We start from the raw sequence: 11090 nt of genomic DNA, 5'->3' as shown, positions 1-11090 counted from the left end.
GTGTGTAGTAATACCAAAGAAATGTGTTAACTAGTCTGCTGTATGCAGAAATAGTTTACTACTGAGGTGTTACATGTGGTCCACAGAGGTAGGAAAAAAAAAAACAGATTTGAAATCTAGAGGCGAAACTTAAGGCTGTTAAATAGAATCTGAAAATCACTTCCACTGCAAGTATACTCCAAAAGAATGATAGCAGCAGAGGCTTAGAGCATGATTCAAGAAATGGTGCAAAACACTATTCTTTATGACCTTGTAAAACTTCTGAGATAAAGACTTTATCAGAAGAACATGCATGAATTGAAACTGTTTTTATTAGAAAGTTAAATTCAAATGAAAGGCTGAATTTGAAACAAAAGGTATTTTTATTGGTTGCTTGAAAAGCCCCAGAGACCTCAGAAAGACATATTTTCCCTCACAAGCTTGCAAACACACTTTTCACACCCTTGGCAAAATATTTCTCAATCTTTCTAAACGTTGTTAGACAGGCTCATAGAACCACAGAATATACTGACTTGGAAGGGTCTTGTAAGGATTCATCTTAAATTAATTACCTATATGGGGATCAAACTCACACTAAAACCTTGGCATTATTAGCATTATGCTCTAACAAAATGAGCTAAACTCAGTCTTGCCAAAAAAAAAAAAAAAAACTAAAAAAAACCCACCAAAACATTATGCTAATGTAGGACCCCAGACTTATGTTTTTTTTTTTTCTTTTTAAATGCATGCCCCCCTTTTTTGGCTTCCCTTGTTTTACCCTTCAAGCATGTTTTTCCTCAATTATGCTCCTGCCCAGTAAATAGATTTATCTTGATCTTCTACTATGGTAAGGCCTTGGTGAAGACTACAGTTTGTGCATACACATATATTCAGAATTATGTCACTTGCTCACTGCCCTACTTATTTCCCCACTCCATTCTGAAGCACCACCACTTCAGACTATTACCACTTTCCACATATCAAGATCTACTGCCCCATACCTGTTTAATTACAGCTTAGCTAAGGCCATAGAATTACCTGACTGCTTTTGAAGCAAAAGAATTGTTAGGGTTGGAAGGGACTACTGGAGATCTGATCCAACCCCCCTGCCCAGGCAAGGGTAACCTGGAGCAGGTGACCCAGGAATGTGTCCAGGCAGGTTTTTCATCAACAGAGAAGGGAAATTTCATGACCTTCCTGGGCAGCCTGTCACAGTGCTCTGCCACTCTCAAGGTAAAGAAGTTCTTCTTGCCAAGGTAGAACTTCTTGTTTTAGTGGATGGCCATTATTCCTTGTCCTGTCGCTGGGCACCACCAAAAACTGTCTGGCACCATCTTCTGACAGCTGCCTTTGAGATGAGGGGGTCTCATGCATTGATGAGACCCCTCCCAGATTTCTCTTTTCTAGATTGAACAGGCCCAGCTCCTGCAGTCCTTCCTCAAGAGAGATTCTCCAGAGCCCTCATCATCTTTGTGGTCTCCACTGGACCCTCCACAGTAGCTCCGTGCCTTTCCTGTCCTGACACAGCACTCCAGATGTGCCTCACCAGGGCTGAGCAGAGGAGCAGGATCGCCGCTCCCGACCGGCTGGCCACGCTGTTCCCGATGCACCCCCGGGACACCACCGGCCTCCCGGGCCACAAGAGCACTCCCGGGTTACGGCCAGCCTGTGATTCACCACGACGCTCATGCTTCACCTCACTAATTTTTTCCTACGCACGGCTTCTTTTGCAGCCGCATCATGTACACATTCAAGCTACAGCGGAACCTTTTTCCATTAAGACCTCAAAGCGCTCCGCAGCAGAGGGGCTCCAAGAGGAGCGCTCGTGCTCAGCCGTGCTCCAGGCCGGAGCGCCAGGAGCTCCCGAGCCGCTCCCGCTCCCGCCCTGTCCAGGACGCACGCCCGGAAACGGGCTCGGGAAAACGAGACCATTTCCCGTCCTCGCCCGGCGCTTCCGGGTCGTGCGCCAGCTTCCGCTGGAGGCGGCGGGCGGGAGCTGCGGGACGGGCGGCGGTTCCCGTCCTCCCGCTCTTCCTCATCTTCCTCCTCCTCGTCCTGGTGCCGCTGGTGGCCGGCGCGGGCTGTGCCGGGTGAGCGGGGCCGGGCAGGGCGCGCCGCCGCCGGCCGTGCGGGTGCCCGCGGGCGGGGAAGGGGAGGCCGCGGGGCCCGGGGCTGCTGTGCCGGCGGCGCTCCGGCTGCAAGGTCTCTTCCTCTGCCGGTGTAGGTTTATCACCCCCCCTGTCCCCCCGTCGCCAAACGAAACAAAAAAAGTGTCCCTAGCCGAAAATTGGCGGTGGTTCTGCTGCCGTTCCGTGGGTTCCCGTTCTTGGAGAGTATCCGCGTATTCCCAGCGTAACATTGCTGGGATTTTATGAAACGGCCCTAAAGCCGCCGAGTCCGTTCCTGCTGGCTTGCTTTTCCTGTCGGGGATGTGTTAACTCTTTTGGGTGTGTGCGTATGCCTCGGCAAAGGTGAGTTTGACTTGTCCCGGCTCAGCTGTCCGGGGAGATGGAGCGGCACGGGCAGCGCACGGTGATGAGCGCTTTCTTCCTTCTTGAGTGGGACACACGTAGCGTTAAGTACTTTAATTCATATTTGTTTTGAAACCAGCCGCTCATTTCGGGTCAGCTAAAAGTAGTGTGGTCCGTCACAGAGGAGGCCCTAGGCTTTGGCAGCTGTGTTGCGTTCTGGCTAATGCCGAGCACACCCAGATCTGGGAAGAGGAACCCGTCCCAAACTGGTGAAAGAGCATCAGTCTTTCTGGAGTGGTTATGGGACTCTGTTAAACAGAAATTCGTGGGAAAATGAGTTTTACTTAAGTGCAAGAGATGCTTTCATATATATTTATACATGTACTTCTAGCAACCAAGCTTGTTTTCTTGTCTCATCTTAAAAGTTGATACAATTGCACTCAAAGCCTTTTAAATTTTTGTTTAAATATATGTGGTAAAATAAAAAAAAGTGACATCGTTTCTTTTTCCTGTGAATTCTAAACATTTCAAATATCTCTAATGCTTTAACTTTTTTTTTGCAGATTAATAAACTCACTGAAGCATTGTTAAGGAGCTAGAATGGGAGTGAAAGGAGCTTTAATTATTTAGTAAATTAGGTATTTTGATTATAGAAACATGGGATTACTCTGGGTCTTTTTTAAGTTGTAGACATTCAGCTGGTCATAAGAAACAGGAACTAATCTTGGTATTTAAGTATTTCCTCTTTTCTGGTGGTAAGAGTTGACAGAAATATTGAAGTTCAAAATGGCTTGTTCTCATCTTGTTTTAGCTTTTTTCCTATTAATTGCTTTAAATTAGTCTGTGGATTTGAATAAATATTTTGACTGTAATCTTATCATTTGGATTCTGTAGCTTTTCTCTTGATTGTCCAGCTTGAACTAGCAGTACAAGAGCATGGTATGCTAATGGTATGAAAGATGGTTTTTTTTTGTCTCCTGTAGTCTCAGATCTAAGATAATGTAAACTACTCACGTGGTGCTTATTTTTAAAACTTCAACATTTTCTCCAGGTTTAAGTTTGTTTTATCATACAAGTTCCTCACTGCCATAATGAGGCTAGTAATTCTTGAAGATTATGATCAGGCTAGTGAATGGGCAGCCAAATACATCTGTAATCGTATTATCCAGTTCAAGCCAAGTCAAGGAAGATATTTCACGCTTGGTCTACCAACAGGCAAGTTTTATTCAAAGTCTTTGTAAATAACTAAGCCTAGAACAATGTTTGTATCACTGCTAGCAGATACAGTATTTAAAAGAACATAAGTACTATTTTTTATAATATTCTAACTTTTTCAAAAATACGGATTTTATTACTAAAATAAAATGTTTATTTTAAGTAAACATTAATATTTAAATAAAAATCTTTAATATATTAATATATTAAATATTTAAATATAATGTGAAAAGTTGTGACAGTTTGAGAAACCGATAAATACTAAATGGGGGACAGCAGATTGCTTGTATGTTGAAAAGCATTGTAGCAAAATTGGATTGTGAAGACATTTAAATACACTGAAAATGTTGTGCAGATACAGAGAACAGTAGAAAAACTTTATTTAACAGGGAGTACACCTTTGGGATGCTACAAAAAGCTGATAGAATATCACAAAAATGGAGATCTCTCTTTCAAATATGTAAAGACATTCAACATGGATGAATATGTAGGTAAGATGTGGTGTTATTTGAGAACATATGGTATTTTTTTCCTCCTTGTAAAACCTATTAAATATTTTGTCAAAGTACTAGGTTAGTCTAGTATGTTTGTACTCCTATATTAGACTGGTGTCTAAGCATTTTTCTCTATTCCTTTATCTACAAAAATGCAAAAATAAACACTGGGCTAAATTCAGTGTTTCACAGTGCTTCTGTAGAAATTATATTGTCATGTAATATTGGGACTGCATTTCTGTTGAAGACTTTACACTCTGGGATAAGATGTATGTGGGGGGAATGTAAATCAGCTACCTTGTATGTGCCAACAGGAAACTTTTCGATGTAGTTTCAAATCTTGCTTTATTTGACTCTGGTTTGCCTTGCATGCCTTGCATCAGTTACATATAGACTAGAATTAAGGCTGTTTGGTTAAATCTTTTCATATGGTAATTTCACTCTAAATGATTTCAGGGCTTCCCAGAAATCATCCAGAGAGCTATCACTCCTATATGTGGAATAACTTCTTTAAGCATATTGACATAGATCCGAATAATGCTCATATCCTTGATGGGAATGCACCAGACTTACAGGCGGAATGTGATGCATTTGAAAAGAAAATTGAAGAAGCAGGGGGGATTGATCTGTTTGTTGGAGGTATGAGGAAATGCTTTATAGTTAGTTACAATTCAAGCATGCTCACCATTTCCTTAATCACTATTTTCATAACTTGACTAAAACCCATATTTTTCAATTACTGTGTAAGAAAGTTCTGTGACTAACAAAGAATCAGTATAAATTCCAAAACAGAATGGTTGGTGTCCAAGTTTCTAATGACTTAAGTAAGTTTTTATTGAAAATGGGGAACCAAAAGGAATGGATGAGCCCTTTATTTACAATGTTTTAGGATATGTGTTGACTCTCAGGTCTGGAATGATTTATTTTTTTTAACTTTGAAAAGGCATTGGTCCAGATGGCCACATTGCATTCAATGAACCCGGATCAAGTTTGTCTTCAAGAACAAGATTAAAGACTTTAGCAATGGACACCATTTTGGCAAATGCTAAATACTTTGATGGAGACTTATCTAAAGTACCAACTATGGCGCTAACAGTTGGTGTGGGTACAGTGATGGATGCTAGAGAAGTAAGAATTCATTTAGTTCTAGTTGCATGTGTATGTTCAAGATTAGCTGGTATTGATACTGGGATTGAAAGTAAAGAGACCTTTGTTTTGCAGGTGATGATTCTTATAACAGGTGCACACAAGGCTTTTGCACTGTACAAAGCAATTGAAGAAGGAGTCAATCATATGTGGACAGTTTCTGCTTTCCAGCAACACCCTCGCACTATCTTTGTGTGTGATGAAGATGCTACTTTAGAACTAAGGGTTAAAACTGTGAAGTACTTTAAAGGTGAGCACTGAATCAGGGGTCACGTGTTTACGCAAAACTGACAGCTTTGAAATTATATTGATTTAAATCTGAGCCTTCCAACACTTTGCAGTCACTAATGTATAATGTTATATAGTCAAAATATTAACTTATTTCTTGTGTTTGGAGAATTGCCAGGAGGCATAACTTGTGCTACCTACATTCCAGAAAAATCTACTTGGGAAGAGTATTTCCTTTTGCTTCCAGTTTGAAATAATAGTTTAGTAATCTTTAACTTCAAACAGCAGCAATCTGGTGTTCCAGAATACAGGTCTTAAGTATACTGGAAAGTTTAGCTTAAAAAAAAATCTTAATACATTTATTAATCCTGATACATTTCCACGCTGTTTTTGCTATGTGCTGTGATGTGATGTCCAGTAAACTGTGATACAGACTTTGAAGCAACCTGAGGACATTTTTCAAGTGCTATTAGCATAACAATCTATAATACCTTTGAAAACATTGCACCCTTTTACTGTGTATGTTTTTCATATTTGTAGTTGTTATATTGGGGCAAACTTAAAGTAAGTCAGGATATTTGATAGTACTTGAGACTTCCTAGACTGAAATCTGTTTCACTGAGACAGTAGAAGCTGAGAAAAGTGATTTTCTCCTGACTGTATTAGCACAGCAGTTGTGTGACCCAGTTGTCTTTCTCATTAGCAAGGGTACCTGTAGTAGCTGAGGTATCAGAGATCAAGACTGTAATTTATTAAATTCTTTTTTTAGAGCATTATATCACCAGTGCTCGTATATGTATTAGATTGCAATTCAGACATTTCTGTGATTTTTTATCCTGACACCTCTTGTGGCCAGCTTGTTAATTTTGGATTTTTCAGTATGTTATTCTCTGCTATGTATTTGTGCTAGATAGTACTTACTGTTATTTTCAACTATAAACTTCTCTGGCTGCTTGGATAAGTTTTAAACATGATCCTGTATTTTGTATAAGCAGAGGCTTTGCTTGGGAAATACACACCTAATGTAGAATCACTAGGTATAAGTGACACTGAACATTGCTTTAAAAAATATCAAGGGCTACAATTTATGAATGTGTGCTACTGTATCACCGTATTTAATTACCCTTTAATACACAGCAATAGAACTTTTAAAAAGATGGTTTACTCTAAACTTACTTAATTTTACCTACTTTCAAATTAGTAAGATTCCCCCCCCCCCCCCCCCCTTATAAAATGAAGGAGAAATCAGTGTGGGTCAAATTTGGAATTATTTCTAAATCTTCAGGTCAGACTTCTTAGGGCAGCTCAGTAGTTCTTAATACTGCTATTTATGGTAGTGATTTATGGAGATTTTTCTCCACTTACAACTTGCAAATTGAAACTGCATTTTTTTTTTTTGTTTTATAATCAAGTACCACACTGGCTGGTAAACAGATTAACCTATTCCATTTTTTCTAACTTTCTGAAAACCTATAATAGGCTAAAATTATCAAGTGTGCTTATGGCCTTACTGTAAAAGGGAATATAACTTTCTTGAAGAATGAAACAGAAAATCAATTTTGAATTTACTCATTTGTCTGCAGATAAGTTAGTTCAGGATAATTTTTTCCATGTTTATGCGTGCTCCTCTTAAAACTGTGCAGAAATCTGTTTATTCAAAGCATACTTGAATATACAGTGGGACTTCCTTTTGAAATAATTGTTTTGGCATCTACCAAGTCTGGTGTATTCCTTTAAAAAAAATCTTTTGTTTCTCATTGTTTTTCCTGTAACAGTATCACTAACAGGATTTAAATAGTCTTCATTAAGTATGACAAAAGCAATACTTTGTAACCATTTTCATGCATCTAGGAAGTTGGTAATTCTTTTTCCCCTTTTTAGAAGAGGAAAATATTGGTAGGAAATGAAATGTTTTAAAGCTCAAAAAACGTTTCTACTTTGCATAGTCTCTGCAGGTGTTACTCTTTCTAGACAAATGACTTTTATGTCAAATGTATACTTAAGTTTTTGTCACTGTTAAATCAAAAATATTTTACTTGATCTAACATTTGTATTTTATATTAAATAATCACGTAGTGATTAGTAGTAGATGCTGCATAAGATGCCTTTTTTATGGACACCTATAGTCATGACCTTAGATGTATAATTAACACAAATTTCATGTTGCTGTAGTGACATAAGGTTGCCACCAACTGCATCATGTAGCAAAGGTATTTGAATATTCTTTGTCATAGATTATTGTTAAAATATGCAGTACTGTGAGAATTATCTCATGGTTTCCAAGAAAATTACTTGTAGTGTTGCATATTTTAATTTTAGAAGCTAAATCTTTTAGTTCAGTACTAAAATGGACTTTTACTTTGCCGATTGTGAACACTGATCATTACTGTTATTAATCCTCAAGGTGAAATGAGGTTAAAAACCTGCCAGTGATCCAAACCTAGCTGTACGGAACATTTTTACCAAGTTATAGCAAAGTTAAGAAGGAAGCATCTTTTTTTTTTTTTATTAATTGCACTTCAGCATTTCCCAGAATTAAAGTAGTTGGAGAGGAAAAATAAAAAATAACCTCCCTTAATCATAGCTATGAGGACTTGTATATGACAAGAAAAAGCCCAGCTAGAACAGAAGACAGTTGAACTGCTGAAATTGAGTCTGCACTGAGAGTCTGGATTATTTAATTTGATTTTGCCTGCCTAGAACCATAAGTGCATGTTTTTTATTTCAAAGACAGTATTGCCACAATGCTAGAACATTGCAAAAAAACTCAAGCTGTAAAAGTCTCACAAAGTGTGCATCTGATTTTTATGGCAAATTGTGGTGTGAGGGAATTATGTTGTTGTTACACAGCTTTTAATACACACAAAAAAAGATGTATTCAGTTCATTTGGAAGTATTCCAGATGTGCTTTTTTTGGGTGTGTTATCAGAGAACTGTGTGGTCCCTGCTCAGCTGATACTGAGTATGTCGTTAGTGTGCAAGTGATACAGGAATATATCTGCTGTCTCTGACTCTGAACTATTTAAATAGCCATTGTTGTTCCCTTCAATGAATTATTTAAAATGTGTACTTAGAAGCAAATTCCAAATAAAAATGTAGATAGAAGGACATGTTAACAAAGTATAACTAATGTAAAGCTGGCATTGTTGCTTTCCCCTCAAGGTTTAATGCATGTGCACAATAAGCTTGTGGACCCACTGTACAGTATGAAAGAAAACTGAAAGAAGACTGAAGAGGAACTCCATGTGGGTCAGCAGCAAGTTTTAGGTAGCAGATGAATTCACTGCTATGCAATAAGCTGAAAACTGTTTAAAATGGGACATCCTAGGTACTGTATTTTTAAAAAGGTCCAATATCTTTACACTCACATTCCATCTGTTTGGTGTGTTATGCATTTTGTTTTAACATTTGGAGCTCTGCTGTTGGCTGTTACATCACTCAATGAACAGAAGACACTTGGGAGACACTGCATGTTATGGAGAGAGGGGAAAAGCAGAGCACTAACTCTAGCACAGCAATGTATTGCATCTGCCTCATGTTAGAGATTATGACACTTCATTTCCCAGAACTCTTAATTTTTGGCTTGGTTAGTGTAACTACATTTTGCATTTGTGTCTCTAGGCAGAATGGTTTTGGCGTTTGTTAATATTACGGACTTGTAATAGTTATACAATTTCTACTATGAAATGTTCTGTTTACATATATCAAATGTACACTGAGCTTTTGCACTTGGTTGCCTTAAATTTGTCTTAAACAGTTTTTGGGCATCTCAAGTCCTGCTGTATATTTCGGGCAAATGAAGATACAAAAACAGTGCCTAAAAATGCACCAAATTCTTCGAAGTTACCACTTGCTCCATGGATAAAAATATTAAACGTATACAATAGCACTTTTTCCTCTCATGTACTTCAAATTCCTTTAGGATTTTTGTATTTTTGGTAATCAAGCTTTATACATATGGAAAAAATCTCAGCGTTTCTTCCTGGAGGTACCTGCTCAATTATGTAACTGATGTTATAGTTAAATGCCTGAAAAGAGGTTAATGTACAGGACTATAATGTCTGCAACTGGTCATTTAAAGCCAACTGTTAATCACTTTTTCATTATAACATTATGAACATTGAGCTGTTACAAGGAATGTTATTTCCTACTTTAAATATAAGTAAAAACTTAAATATAAATCTCTTAATTTCAAAATTGTTTCATTTCTAATATAAGTTGTCATGAGTAAATGCTTCAGAATTTCAGGGAGTGATTAGGCACCAAAGGAGAAAGATAAGAATTTACTGATGAAGACTTTTTCTGGGAAGGCGCTTGTATAAAATACTCACTGCAGAAAGTGCAACGAAGTGTAACTTCAACAATTTTACTTTTCACCTAAATGACAGGCATGTAGTCTTTATTATAAGATCACATTATTCCCCCAGGGATTGGGCAGAGACTCATCTAGGCTCACCTTTCTCGTAAATGATTTTACAGGGTCCTTTCTAATGTGGACTGTTCTCTGATTCTGTGAAATTATAAAAGCATGGAAGAATCTGTCTATAGCAATGTATAAGCCAGGCCTGGTGTTTTGATTCTCAACAGTACAATGAACATTCACACATTTAAAACAGGCATTCAGCTTTGAGGCTCAGTTTATGCACCTGTATTTTTGAAGCATAATGCAACATTGTGGGGAAAGAAGTTGAAAACACTGCCTTTCAGGAGAATGCTGTTACAGGTAATGTATGATTCAAAATGCAGTGTTAGGTTTGCCATTAGCCATTACAGCTAAGTTTATAAACAATTATATTACAAAAAGCATGAAACTAAAAGTAGTAATGACTTTAGGTTAGTATCCAAGGAATTGAATTGTGTTTTTAACTTGATGATCATCATTCTTCATGTGGCAAAATGGAGAATTCTATTAAAACAATATTCTTGTTCTTTATTCCATGACATTTTTCAGTCATGTACCTTGTTTGGCAACCCTACCCAATAAGGCCCTTTGTTTTCTCAAGTACATGTGAGATCACATAAATTAGTGTCTTTTCTCCCTTTTTAACTACTTGAATTTCTGTGAAACACAGGCCACTTTAAATACTGGTACAACAGAGCCTGTCTGTCCTTGAGTGGGTCTGGGACCATTTCTGTCTCTTTAAAGAACTTGAATGCCTCTCTTTGTTGTTTTTCTCCAGTTTGTTTCTCTTGTTATACTATTTTTTTAAATTATGATTGCTATAGAATGTAGCAAGTCAACACTTTAAGCTGCATAAAATTTCACCTGTTACTCTGAAGTAACGGCAAAGCAAGTATTTTCAAGTTCAGAAATCTTAAGAGTAAATTCTAACTTAAGCCTAGCACATAAAGGTTACTATTTTATTCTTTTTCTCATTTTAAGGCATTTTCAAAGGAAAGGGGGAAAAGAAAAAAGCTAACTACATAGAATCAGGTACTTTTGTGTCAAAAACTATTGCTTCATGTACCACAGAAGTACTAACCAGTTCATTTAAAGTTCTTGCTCTCAAAACTGATATATGTACAAGTCCTCTCAGAATTAAGACTACAATTTATA

At 37.8% G+C, this 11090-nt stretch overlaps 1 protein-coding gene across 3 annotated transcripts; it reads left to right on the top strand.

Annotated features, from left to right (window-relative positions):
* The first annotated feature begins 1950 nt into the window (after nt 1-1950).
* On the top strand, nt 1951-9663 carry GNPDA2 (glucosamine-6-phosphate deaminase 2). Of its 3 annotated transcripts, none has more exons than XM_062492744.1 (6): nt 1951-3665; nt 4055-4156; nt 4616-4798; nt 5103-5287; nt 5381-5555; nt 8696-9663. In XM_062492744.1, exons 1-6 carry the CDS (start codon nt 3542-3544, stop codon nt 8752-8754), a joined length of 828 nt encoding a protein of 275 aa, XP_062348728.1. In that variant the 5' UTR covers nt 1951-3541; the 3' UTR covers nt 8755-9663. The 3 variants fall into 3 exon arrangements, with proteins under 3 accessions (XP_062348728.1, XP_062348729.1, XP_062348730.1); XM_062492745.1 differs by having other exon boundaries at nt 1951-3669; nt 4059-4156; XM_062492746.1 differs by lacking the exon at nt 4055-4156.
* Nucleotides 9664-11090: the final 1427 nt, after the last annotated feature.

This window comes from Cinclus cinclus, chromosome 5 (assembly GCF_963662255.1).
Source record: "Cinclus cinclus chromosome 5, bCinCin1.1, whole genome shotgun sequence".
NCBI lineage: Eukaryota > Metazoa > Chordata > Aves > Passeriformes > Cinclidae > Cinclus > Cinclus cinclus.
This window is presented reverse-complemented; position numbering and strand designations above follow the sequence as displayed.

Coding starts and splice junctions, on each gene's coding strand:
- GNPDA2 (XM_062492744.1), top strand. CDS start 3,542: ATGAGGCTAGTAATTCTTGAAGATTATGATCAGGCTAGTGAATGGGCA. Junction 4,157..4,615: donor CAACATGGATGAATATGTAG/GTAAGATGTGGT, acceptor AAATGATTTCAG/GGCTTCCCAGAAATCATCCA. Junction 4,799..5,102: donor GATTGATCTGTTTGTTGGAG/GTATGAGGAAAT, acceptor AACTTTGAAAAG/GCATTGGTCCAGATGGCCAC.